Source organism: Melitaea cinxia, chromosome 30, assembly GCF_905220565.1.
Source record: "Melitaea cinxia chromosome 30, ilMelCinx1.1, whole genome shotgun sequence".
Lineage (NCBI taxonomy): Eukaryota > Metazoa > Arthropoda > Insecta > Lepidoptera > Nymphalidae > Melitaea > Melitaea cinxia.
In genome coordinates this window covers 1,939,678-1,953,851 of record NC_059423.1, presented here as the reverse complement: position 1 = coordinate 1,953,851, position 14,174 = coordinate 1,939,678, and the positions used below count along the sequence as shown (strand labels likewise).

The following is a 14,174-nucleotide window of genomic DNA, read 5'->3' as shown; positions in this document are numbered from 1 at the left end:
GCCCCATATCCTGGGGTGGGAAAAAGACCATACTGGGGTGGGCACGGACCATCCAGCTCCCTTTCTATATACGTTACGCGCAAATTCATTATTATAAAGAAAAACAATTCGGCCTCAGATCTCTCGGCTAACCATATACGAGTAATCGTCAATATTTATATTAATGATTATATGGTTATTTCATCCCATCCACCCCCCCCTATTCCGTCCCCCTATAGTTAGTTTTTGACTGTCAAATTTGACGAAACCGTGTTTTGCGCATAATCCCCTGTCGAGCAACCCGCCTCAAACGTTTTTAGAACTGTACCTATATGACGTCACCGCAAATTTAAAATGGCCTATAAGTATACGACTATTTTGTAGCATTTGAATGTATGAAATTAATAATATCGATTTTTTTAAATATTATTGTTTTATATATCGAAAATAGTGATAAGTAATAATTAATTAATAATGATTTTATATTAAATGTCATGACCGTTTACGCTCGGTCCACTGTACGTCTGTACCTAAGATATTATGAAATATAATTTGAAATAGTTGTAAGACTCATGTCGATGGACGTCACGGCGTTATGTGAGCGTTGTCTGTCTTTGATTTAATGCTATAAACGCAGTACCGTCGTCCAAAAAACATGTTTTGTCACCTTACGTACAAGTACAATCATTAAAATAAAATTTTACAATTTTAATGTCAGTGTGTTGTTTCATTTATTTTTTATTATTTCAGTAAATTTAGACAAGAAATCCACATTTAATTTTAGTACATTGTTTTTTTTACAATAACTTTATCTTAAACTAGCTTTGCCCGCGACTTCGTCCGCGTGGAATTTAACAAGTTATAGTTCAGTTTGCAGAGTTATAAAATAAATAAAAACTAAAATAAAAGTAGCCTAAGTTACTCCTTATTACATCAGCTATCCCAGTGAAAGTTCCGTCAAATTCGGTTCAGCCATTTCAGAGATTAGTCGCAACAAACAGGCAGGCAGACAAACGGACAAAAATCATAAAAAAAGTCATTTTGGTATATGTACCGTGTATACATACATACATGTGAATTTAGTAAAAAGCGGTTATTTTAATATTATAAGTAGACACGTCAATTTTATTTATTTCTATAGATGTGATATGGTTAACATTAATTTTAAAATGTACGTATTACTGTAACTGTAACTTTATATGCTTCAGCCTGTAATATCCCACTGCTGGGCATAGGCCTCTTTCCCCATGTAGGAGAAGGATCAGAGCTTAATCCATCACGCTGCTGCACTGCAAGTTGATGGATTTATTCCCTACTATAACATTGTGAGTGGGCTATGCTTGGGGTTTCTCTCAAAGATAGACGAAAGTAACCAATATAGCCCACAGAATTAGCTAGTTGAAGTGGCAGTGGGCTGGTCATCTGTGTCGCAGGACCGATAGCCGTTGGAGCAGACGAATCTTGGAGTAGAGACCGCGTCTTGGCAAACGCAGTTTGGGACGTCCTCCGGCCCATTGGACCGACGATCTACGTAAGATTGCCAGTGTGGGCATATTACATACCTCATCCAGTCCATACTGGAAAACCGGGCTGTCTGGCGCGAACTTGGGGAGGCCTATGTCTAGCAGCGGACTGCAATATGCTGAACTGACTGACTGACACTGTGAGTAACTATTGATATCAGTTGTATATGATAACAACCGGTATTGACAGCTTACGTGCTCTCCAGGCCACGATGGAGAGACTCACCAGAGTCACAAGATACCAAGACTGGAAATAAATATTTGTACGAATGCAAAAATAATTGAGTATCTCCCCCTTTTTTGAAGTCAGTTAAAAATGAGTCCCCTTTTCCCTTTGTTTGCCATAACTTGGAAACGACTTAACCGGCTTGACTTACATATCTTCTAATACACTCCTTGATTCTGCCTTCTCTGCCTATCCTAAAAATTTCAATGTTGTTCACATCAATGCACAAAGTGTTCCTTCTCATTTTCCTGACCTCCTCTCCTCTTTTAACAATAATAACATTCACGCTGTCCTAGTCTCTGAAACTTTTTTAAAACCTTGCTTACCTTCAAAGTCTTTCTGTTTACCTAACTTTCACTTAATTCGCAATGACTGTACTGGTAGGGGTGGTGGTGGTGTGGCGATTTATTTGCGAGACCATATATCTTTCACTATTTTAAGTAAATCCCCGTCACAATACTCAGAATCTTTGGAGCATATTCTTATGGAGGTTATTTTCGGGCGCTTGAGGGTACTTTTAGGCGTTTTCTATAGTCCCTCTCTCCATATAGATTACTTTCAGGCGTTCGAGAGTCTTATTGAGGAGTATGTTCCGGTTATGGATCACAGTATAATTATGGGAGATTTTAATACATGTTTATTAAAAAATGATCAACGCGCTAAACGTCTTATTAGTATAGTTAACATTTCTAATCTTAACATACTTCCCACTAACGCAACTCATTTTTTCCCTAACTGCACCACATCACAACTAGACCTAATGATAACTTCCTCTGTGGAGCATGTTGATACACACGGTCAATTTTCTGCTGATGCGTTCTCCTACCACGACCTTCTCTTTCTGTCATATAAAGTACGACCACCTAAAGTACGACCAACGATAACTATGCGTCGGTGTTTTAAAAATATTGATATTGATCATTTTACGAGCGACTTAAATAACATCGCATGGGATACCATTAACGACGAGTCAAATATTGACGGCAAAATAGAAATTTTTAACTCAATAATGTACGAACTGTTCGACAAGCACACCCCTCTTCGTCCAACAAAACTAAAGCATCTTCCAGCACCATGGTTGACGAACGATATCAGGTCATTGATGGTGAGGCGGAATGCTGCCAAATATAAATACAAAATAAGACCGACTGAAGAAAATCTCTGTAAATATAAATTATTACGCAACCGTTGCAGTACTGCTTGTAGAGATGCTCAACGTACGTACATTAATGAAACAATACGTAACAGTAATTCTACTAAGGTGTGGCGATTTCTCAACACACTAGGTATCGGTCGTCAACGAGAGAGTCTCCCCTCTAGCGTCGATATAGATGCGCTTAATAAGCACTTCGCTTCCGTTCCGCACATGGATCTTGATATCAAACAGAATACTATTAATTACCTCAAATCTATTCCTGTTACTATCTCTTCCTCTTTTCAGTTAGAACCAGTTACTCCAGATGACGTCAAAAAACACATTTTGTCTGTCAAATCGGATGCAGCTGGCTACGATGGAATAAATCGAAAAATGATTATTTTACTACTTGACCATATAGCTCCTATCCTATCTCACATTTTTAATTGCTCTTTAACCTGTCATAAGTTTCCTAGTTCTTGGCGTAAAGCTCAAATAATCCCTATCCCTAAGATTAAAAATCCAACTTCGTTTTCTCACTTCAGACCGATTTCTATTCTCCCTTTTCTCTCTAAAGTCCTTGAACGTATAGTGTATCATCAACTTCATCTATTTCTAATTAAAAATGATATACTTAGTCCTTTTCAGTCTGGCTTCCGGTCTGGCCATAGTACAGTAACAGCTCTAGTTAAGGTAACTGATGACGTAAGACTTAATATGGACAATAAGCGCATTACAGTCATAGCGTTGCTAGACTTCAGCAACGCTTTTAATGCGGTTGATTTTGACATCCTTCTAGCCGTCCTAAAGTCCATTAATATTTCATCTGATGCCATCCAATGGTTCGACAGTTATTTGCGTGGTCGTGAACAGTGTGTTCGCAGTAATGACCGCCTTTCAACTTATTGTTCACTTACTGCTGGTGTGCCACAAGGTGGTGTTCTTTCTCCTCTCCTTTTTTCCATCTTTATTAACACTGTCGCCAAATCTCTTTCCTCGTCTTATCATCTATATGCTGACGATTTGCAAGTTTATACTTCTGCCCCTGCTAACAATATCAACAAGGCAATCGAAGACTTGAATTCTGACTTGAATAAAATTAGTTCGTGGAGTGAGTCTTTTGGAATAGCGTTAAACCCCAATAAATCCCAGGTGGCTTTGTTAGGTGGCGCAAAACAGATCGCGAATGTTAATATTAATAGTCTACCTTTAATTAAAATAAATAATACTAGCTTAGTTGTGGGAATCTCAGTAAAGAATCTTGGTATTATTATTGACAGTACTATGTCATGGGCTCCACAGGTGAATGAGATGAGCAGAAAATTTTTTGCGACTATTGGCTGTTTGCGACGGTGGAAGCGTTTACTTCCTGTCAAGACCAAATTATCATTAGCACATTCACTTCTTCTACCGCTTTTAGACTATGCAGACTCCTCTTATCCCGATCTTTCAGAGGAATTGCTGAACAAACTTGAACGACTTCAAAACCATTGTATACGTTTCGTATATGGATTGCGTAAGTTTGATCACATATCCGAATACCGAACAAGACTCAAGTGGCTACCAATCAGACTGCGCCGTAATCTCCACATGCTTTCCCTTCTTTACTCCATTCTTTATAATCCCTTATCTCCTTCTTATTTAAAAGAACGTTTTTTATTTCTTGGCTCAAATTCTGACCTAAACCTTCGATCACGTAAAGACAATCGGCTGAAGATGTTTGTTTCCCAATCGCAAGTGTACAGAAACTCTTTTACGATTAAGGCTGCGAAACTATGGAATAGCCTACCTGGAAACGTTCGTCATTCTGATTCGTTATCAATTTTTAAGAATCGCTTATACAAACATTACCTATCGCTTTAAATGTTTATTTTTATTTTTATATTATTTTGTGATATGCATTTGTGTACTTATGTTGTATGTGTATGTATTTATGTATGTATGTGTGTGTATGTATTTATGTATGTGTATGTATGTATGTATGTATGTATGTATTTTGTGTATGTTGTAAGTATTTAATATGTGTACCTATATTTTTACGTATGGTTTACGTAAATTTATTTATTCTCATGATTTTGTATGTTTATCTTATTCTTCTGTAAGTGTATGTATGTATTTTTTTTTATGTATTTATAATTCTATTTATATTTATCTACTTTTGCACAATCCCGCACTTTGTTACTCATAATCTCCTTTTACCTGGGGTTGTCTGGAAGAGATTGCTTAAAGCAATAAGACCGCCTTTGCATGCTGTCATTGTAACTACTTTTTGTTTAATTTTATTTCTGTTCTTTTGTTTTTTTTTTCTTCTTTTTTTTTACTACGTAAAAGTGTTTGATTATATGTATGCAAGAAGTAATAAATAAATAAAATAAATAAATAATACACTATAGAAAGTTTTTATGGAATAATAAGTAAAACGAGTGTGCTTTCGACCACACGACTGAAGTAAAACTTCGAGTCTTAGATATACGAAACGTAAATGGCTATGACAAAAGGAAAATGTGTGCTCGCACCTCTCTCTCTTTTGCTCCGTTCATCTCGCCCGATCACACTTTTCGTAACGCTCTCATCTCTCATAAATCAAGCGTACGTAAAGAAGATTTTTTTGTTCAAAATTTTAAAAAATTGCACATACACATAATTAGATAAAATTTCAAAAAACGTAGCCTTTATTTTAACTTAACGCTTAACCTGTTCGAAATATAAACAACATTGGTCGAATCATTTGCTAAATAATGGATAGTAGGAGATCTAGGACAGGAATTATCTAGTCAACCATTTTTTAAACAGTGAATCTATATTTATAAAATTAATGTTTGTCTGTATGTCCTTTATAGAATCGTAAATTATGCATTTGATCATGGCATGATCTTCCGCAAAGTGTCGTGCATGAGCACACAATGGTTTCTGAGTTGGCACGACGAAAATATAAAAAACGTAGCAACGCTTAAAGAGTGTAGCTAAGTAAATAATTCTCATTCAATAAACAGTCTGTTGAAGGCTTTTTGTAGATCTTGAGGGTTAGTAAATAATAAATAGACAACACAAATTGATTGTTAGCCAACATAGTAAACTACCTACGTATGTCATTATTTCGTCGCACAACTGCTGGCCAAGTGCTTTGCCTCTGTATCAAAATATTAAAAAGTAATTATAAAAAAAAAAGAATTTTTATACAGATGTGTATCAAAATATACATTAATAAACGATAAGTGTTTGAAAGTGTTTGTAAGAAGTAATTTTTGTGCTTGTCGGAGAAAACAAATTTATGTAGGTATAAGTTCTGTTACTATATTTTTTATCAAAGTTATTCAACTATCTTGGAAGATTCTCGTATGCTTATAGGAAAGTGCCGTAATTATGACTAGGAATATTATAAAAAATCATATTTTGAATATGACACGTAAAATTAACAAACATTGAAAGAATAATATTTGAAGGTAGAATGATAATCAATAGACAAAAGGAAGTTTTATTTTATTAGTTTGAAATTGTATCAATTTGTACTGTATGTTGTTGTTTTATTTGACAGTAATATTTTAATCAAATCACAATATAAAATTTATCAAATTAAAAGAATTTTTATCACAGCTATGAAATAGTATTTTCTATTCAGTTTTTTTTTTTGTAAAGTTTTGTTTACACAAGTTTTTTTTATTTATTTATGCATTGCTTATTTCTAATTTTTTAATTAAATGTTTTTATTTAACAGATTAACCAAAAATGTATACAAGACCTGAAAATATTCCAGTCGGTATCGTGTGGAGCAGGTTCCAGGGAAAAGATAAGGACGGTGTTCCTGGATTAATGTGAGTGTAGATTCAGATGAAAATTTAATAATATATCTTTAAGATCATCTTATGAAGCTATCAAGAGTTTGTTGCAAGTGCTAATCTCAGGATCGAAGAAACCGATCGAAAAAGGATTTAATAATTGTTTCCACGCAAACGAAAAAAAAAACCGACTTCAATTACATCAATAAGGAATACAACGTCGGTAGACGAAAAAAAACATTGCTCGTTAGTTACAGGGAATCCTTGGCACTCTCATAAGTGGCATACTATCTAGAATTAATTTCTAAACCTACTTTTATAGATTTCTTATCCCATATAACTTAATTTCAGGTACCAAATTCGTGATATGAATGAGGGTGACAAGGAAACCTGCCTCGACCTGCTGTGCGAATCGTTCATACGGGACGAGCCCTTAAATCGACTTTTAGGTAATTTCGTCTTAGTTGGAATTACACAATGTTCTGTTCTGATCCCAAAAACCGTCCGTTTTGCTCACGATTCGTCAAAGTTAGAAATGTTATGTTCAAAACCGTGACAATCAACAAAAATTAAAATATGGTAATTGTACAATCGAGGAGTGTAATTTAACCCTAACCTATCTAACTTAAAAAGTACAACGTTTAACGACAGTTTCGTTATACAAAAAAAAAAAAAAATAACTCTAACCTATCCATACACTCCTCGATTGTACACAATATCCTAAAATATAATAACTGGAAAAGAATTAAGTTTTTTAAAGTAAAATTTAGAATACTTAATTGTAATTCATCCAGACGTACTTTCCGTAATGTGCGCACATCGGCTTTAAATATACAAATGTATTTGCACCCAGACTTGACCGAGGATCTAATGCTAGGATCAAATCTATCAGGAAAGTAACTGACATCGATCGATCGATTCAGCCTGAAACATCCCACTGCTGGCCTCTTTCTCCGTGTAAGAGTAGTATCAGAGCCTAATTCACCACTCTGTTCCACTGCTGGTTGGCGGATATGTTTCCTACAACGAGTAACGAAATAATAACTATCAGGTGTATCTGTTTATGATAACAACCGGGACCGATAGCTTAACGTGCTCTCCGAGGCACAGTGAGAAGTCACACAAGGATAGACAACCAGATCAAAAAGAAATATTTGCACAAATACGTATCCATCTCGAGCGGAAACCTAAACCTGAATCGCCGGTGTTTAAGCGCATACATGGTAGACGCACCCACCACTACATCATAGCGTTGTCAGGTAACTGATATAAACTGCGCTAATCAGCCAGTCTATTTTGATACAGATGAAAACCGATGGAAAGTTGAAGACTGTCTTAAAAACTATCAAAGACGTTAAGTTGAAATAATCTTATTTTGATTGTGTGTGATTGTTTGTGTGATTTAAATCTCAGAGAAATCGAGGGAAACTCTAAAAAGTCTGCATAACATTTTATTGGGTGTATTGATTTTAATGATTTTTAATTTAATCGAAAGCCGATGTTTATCACGTGGTCACATTTAAATTTCATCGAGATCTGATTATAACTTTTGGAGTAATCTTTGATAATGCGTATTTACTTGACTATTTTTTCATCTAACTACATTGTATTACTTGTCGATGTAATTGAAGTCGGTTTTTTTCGTTTGTCAGCAAACACAATTATAATGCATAATTTTACAAATATATTAGCATCTGCACTTCATCTCTATATAAACAACAAATGTCTGAAATTTCATACTCTTCCGTCCGCGTAATTTTCGTAAAAAGGTGTACAAAATTTTTTCTTCACGTATTAATATATATATTATGCAATAATGAACGCTTCTCAATGCTGTGTGGTTACGGCACTAAAGAATTTAGCCACCCCATCTCTTCCCGTGGGTGTCGTAAGAGGCGACTAAGGAATAGCACAGTTCCACTACCACCTTGGAACTTAAAAGGCCGACCGATGGCGGGATAGCCATCCAACTGCTGGCTTTTTAAATGCACAGACCGAGGACGGGCAGCAGCGTCTTCGGTGCGACAAAGTCAGCCCTGCGGTCACCAACCCACCTGCCCAGCGTGGTGACTATGGGCAAAAACCCCCATGAGTTCGAACCTAAAAATAAGGCCCTCAGTTCCCGGCAGCCCCACTATTCCCGGCTACGGCAGCGGCCGTGGTAACGGTGGGGTAGAGGGTGCTAAGAATCACCGGGGTACGGGAGGCTGCCATAGAAAAATATTCCTGGCTACGTATAATGGACGCACGCTACGGTTGGACCATCACCTCACCGAACTTGAGGTAGAACTTAGTCACATTAAGTGGAGCATACTGGGGTTGTCTGAAGTCCGAAGAGAGGGAGAGGACACGATGATCCTGGACTCCGGGCACTTGTTCTACTTCCGTGAAGGTGATGGGCTTTCCCAAGGTGGCGTCGGTTTTCTGGTTCACAAGACTCTCACTAACAACGTTGTGGAAGTCAGTAGTGTGTCGACCCGGGTAGCGTACCTTGTACTTAAGCTCACCGACAGGTACTCCCTGAAAGTGATACAGGTATATGCGCCGACCTCGGCACACTCTGACGATGAGGTCGAAGCCTTGTATGAAGATATTACAAGGGCCATACATGGCACTACTTCGACCTTCTACAGCGTTGTTATGGGAGACTTCAACGCTAAAGTGGGAGTACAAGGCCGCGACGGATCGAGCATCGGACCACACGGATTGGGGCACAGGAATCACAGGGGGCAGACGCTTGTCAACTTCCTCGAATCGGAGGGGCTCTTCTTGATGAACTCATTTTTTGAGAAGAAGCCCCAAAGGAGGTGGACATGGCAAAGCCCCGATACTGTGACGAGGAACGAGATAGATTTCATCATAGCGGATAAAAGGCATATATTCAGAAATGTCTCAGTGGTTAACAGGTTTAACACCGGCAGCGACCACCGGCTAGTACGGGGCACTCTGAATATATGTCTCCGAAAGGAGCGGACCCGCTTGATGAAATCTACTCTCCGACCTACGCTGCCCCAAATACTATGTGGCTCCGAGCAGTTTCAGTTGGAACTCCAAAACCGATTCGATTCGCTGGAAACTACTAGCGACGTGAACGAGATAACCGACAACGTGGTGAAGACGGTGTGTACACTGGGTCGCAGGCACTTTCCACCAACAAAGCCAACGAAGCAGTCCAAACTTTCTCCCGAAGCCTTGGATCTGATGCGGCAGAGGCGCGAGTTGCCGGCTGCTTCGCCAGAACAGAGGGCTCTTTCCAAGAGGGTACGGAAAATTATTCGCCGAGACCTCCGCTGCTCAAATACGAGAGAGGTGGCTACTCTGATTGAGCAGAATAGGGGGTCCAAAGTTTTCCAAAGACCATTGGGGAGAAGCCTTCTTGCGAAGCTTAAAACAGCAGATGGCAGAACCGTCTGCTCTCGCCCTCAGGTCCGAGAAGAGGTTGAGAATTTTTATGGACAGCTGTACTCGTCGAGCGCACGCAAGCCTGCGACTTGGGACACCGAAGATCCACGGGCACCATTGTTGCGCCATTATTCGGAGTGTATCCCGGACTTCGAAGAGGATGAGATTGGTGCAGCGCTCGGGCAGCTTAAAAACGGAAGGGCCCCGGGGGATGACGGAGTTACCACTGAACTCCTTAAAGCCGCAGGGCGACCTGTCCTGAAAGCCTTGGCAAGACTATTTAACGCCGTCATCCACCGAGGTACCACGCCGGAGGCGTGGTCCAGGAGTGTGGTGGTGCTGTTCTTTAAGAGAGGCGATAAGTCTCTGTTAAAGAATTACAGACCGATCTCACTTCTGAGCCACGTCTATAAGCTGTTTTCGAGGGTTGTTACGAATCGTCTCGCCAGAGGACTCGACGAATTCCAACCACCAGAGCAGGCTGGGTTTCGAAATGGCTACAGCACCGTGGACCACATCCATACTGTTCGGCAGATTATCCAAAAGACGGAAGAATATAATCAACCGTTGTGTATGGCATTTGTGGACTACGAGAAAGCCTTCGACTCCGTCGAGACCTGGGCTGTCCTGGACTCTCTGCAGAGATGTCATATCGACTGGCGATATATCGAGGTACTGAAATCTATGTACGACGCGGCGACGATGACCGTTCATGTCAATGACCAAAGAACAAGACCTATTTCCCTCCGGCGCGGGGTAAGACAGGGGGATGTAATATCACCGAAACTGTTTACCACTGCGCTAGAGGATGTTTTTAAGACCTTGGATTGGGGGGAACGGGGCATCAACGTCAACGGTGAATTCATCTCTCACCTTCGTTTCGCCGACGATATTGTCATCTTTGCGGAGACGCTGGATGAGTTAGGCCAAATGCTGGCCGGCCTAAACGAGTCTTCCCGACGTGTCGGTCTCTGTATGAACTTGGATAAGACGAAAGTTATGTTTAACAACCAAGTCATACCGATACCGGTATCGGTCGATGGTACCCGTCTCGAAGTTGTTCAGGATTATATTTACCTAGGCCATACTATCCAACTAGGCCGCAATAACTTCGAGAAGGAGGCCGATAGGAGGATTCGGTTGGGCTGGGCGGCGTTTGGCAGACTCCGTCGAGTCTTCACTTCGAAGATTCCGCAATGCTTGAAGACAAAAGTTTTCGAGCAATGCGTCCTGCCTGTGTTAACATACGGAGCCGAGACGTGGACACTGACCAAGGGACTGGTCCACAAGTTTAAAGTCGCACAACGTGCAATGGAACGGGCTATGCTTGGGGTCTCTCTCAAAGACAGGATTAGAAATGAGACTATCCGCGAGAGAACGAAAGTAACCGACATAGCCCACAGAATTAGCAAGTTGAAGTGGCAGTGGGCTGGTCATCTGTGTCGCAGGACCGATGGCCGTTGGAGTAGACGGGTCCTAGAGTGGAGACCGCGTCTTGGCAAACGCAGTGTGGGACGTCCTCCGGCCCGTTGGACCGACGATCTACGTAAGATTGCCGGTGTAGGCTGGATGAGGATTGCGGAAGACAGGGATGTGTGGCGCGAACTTGGGGAGGCCTATGTCCAGCAGTGGACTGCGATAGGCTGAAGTGTGAACGCTTCTCAATGCTACAGTAGGATGAGATCCAGCGTCGGAGGTCCGGAACATAACATAGAAAAAAAAAACGCCCAGACCACGACCAACATTTATATTTTGATTGACTACTGGAATATTTCTGAGCATTAGTTTCTTTTTAGATGTATAGGAACGCTTAGATGTATAGGAACGCTTAGCAATACATTTAGAGATTAATTTTTATTTATGCGAATTGAAAAGAACCCTTTTTTACAGGCTTAGCCAACGATTACGAATCGACAAACAACGCCAGAGAGTACTGGTCGAAGTACATCGATCAGAAAATGTCTATAGCTTGTTATACTGAAGTCGATGGAAAACCAAAGTACTTGGTTGGCTTTAATCTTCTCGTGGTTGTGTGTAAAAACGACAAGGATTTATTGCCACTGGTGCTGAAAGTTTTTAACAGTACTTTTTTTTATATTTAAGTACCAGCTGATCCGACAGCCGCTGTCCCATCTCAACTGTGAAACGCAAGAGCTGTCATTTAAGTCAAGTTTAAACAGTAGTTAATCTTTCTTGTTATTTTATCATTTTATGCGCAATTTTCTTAAATTTTAATTTCATAAGAACCTTCTACAAAGTGTTAGAAACTTTGAAGTAAAGTTAAAGGTCAGCGTTCTACGTTCATCTACGTGATGAACAACAGGCTCCTTAAATCATTCATCATCATCATTGACATAGGCTTCCATAAGTTCGCATCAAAAATGGAATGAACTCGTTGTGGTTTGCCCATAGTAATCACGCTGGACAGGCGAGTTGATGACCGAAGACGCTGCTGCCCGTCTTCGACCTCTGTATTTCAAAGCGAACAGTTGGATGGTTATCCCGCCATCGGTCGGCTTTTTAAGTCCCAAGGTAGTAGTGGAACTGTGTTATCTCTTAGTCGTCTCTTACGACATCCTTGGCGAGAGAGGTGGTGGCTACATTCTTTACTGCTATAACTATACAGTAGTCCTTAAATGTCCAAAGATAAATAAATATCTTATTTTTTCAGCCACAAGGAGAAACGTTGAAAAATATTATAAGGACGTTGACAGTCATCGAGACATTAGTGAACGTTTACGAATATTTCAGCACAGATACTTTTTTGACTTCCTGTGCTCTGGTCGTGCTTCCGGCGCACAGGGGGAACAATATTGGTGCGAAACTTTTAGAAGCTCGGTGAGTTTGAAAAAACTATAAGTGATAATATTTTTAAAGAAATAATAAACGCCTCACGCTCAACAGCCTCCGCTAGGATTAAATCCTGCGTTGTGGTCCAGAAACACTCAGTATACAAGCACAAACACCAGACCACGACAAACATCTGTATGGACAATACAAATGTATGCCATGTGCCGGGATCGACCCCTTGACTTCCAGCGCAACAGCCATAATTCACTGATATAGCTATTCAGTTCCTCGAAGTGATGTTGTTTGATACTGTTGATAACAATCGATCTAAACTGAGAATATCATCGGAAAATTTTCTAAAAGGACATTATGCATCTTTTTTCTATATATTTTATTACGTAAATTTATCGTCAATCTTATTTATCAGATTACACCTTAATACGTTCAATGTCCGTGCCCTAGATATAGGAGTAGTGACATACGTCACAACAGGATCTTGCTCCAAATTTAGAGCATTACAAATTAGACTGGAGAAGTTCCTCTACCTTATAGAAGGTCACAGCTAAATAATACTGCTCTGAAGATGTATTGTGTTCGTTATGAGTAAGGTAGCTAGAGTTCTTAGTGAGAATCGGACCTCACTCGACCGACTTCGTGGTAAAACAAGTGAACGTACGGTACCTGGTGGTAAGCGGATCTTACCGCATCAAGCGGTGGTTGGTTGGTTTACCTGGTGGCCTGGTCCGTAAGCTACGGAAGCCATCAACACCAGGAGCATTGCAAGCTTTTTTCTCACCCCAGAACTAGAAACAGTATGATTTGGGAGTAATTTTCTATAAGGTTGAGATACTGTCCCAGTCGGGCAGCTCCATATTTTGAATAAGATAATCTCTACCTCAATTAATAGCATATTTACAAATTTGTTTTATTTTCCAGAGAGAAGATTTGCGAAACATTCGGGATCAAAGCTACATGTTCAACGTTCACAGCGACGTCCTCACAAATTGCAGCCGCCCGAGCTGGCTTTGAAGTGCTAGCCACAATGGAGTACTCCATAATGTTGAACTATGGCATCGACCTACGAAATTGTGAGAGTCCTTGTGCCAAAGTTATGGGGAAGAAATATGAATAAACTTTAAAGATTAAGTTTAACCCCAAAGTACCAGAAACGAATGAAAATGGTTGACATTAAAAGGAGAGAGGTAGAAGACAGAGTTGATAAGCTTTTAATACGTAGACATTAACTATACAATAGAAATAATATTCTTTTTACAATTTTATAATTAATTGAATGAATTTATAATTGTGTATTTGTTAGCTATAGTAGATAGCCATTTTTTAAT

The 14,174-nt window shown here is 39.6% G+C and overlaps 1 protein-coding gene across 1 annotated transcript; it reads left to right on the top strand.

Moving 5' to 3' along the window:
• Positions 1-6,589: 6,589 nt before the first annotated feature.
• Positions 6,590-13,963, top strand: LOC123668080. Its single transcript, XM_045601874.1, has 5 exons — positions 6,590-6,675; positions 6,991-7,088; positions 11,932-12,113; positions 12,713-12,879; positions 13,768-13,963. Exons 1-5 carry the CDS (start codon positions 6,590-6,592, stop codon positions 13,961-13,963), a joined length of 729 nt encoding a protein of 242 aa, XP_045457830.1.
• The last annotated feature ends 211 nt before the right edge of the window (positions 13,964-14,174 follow it).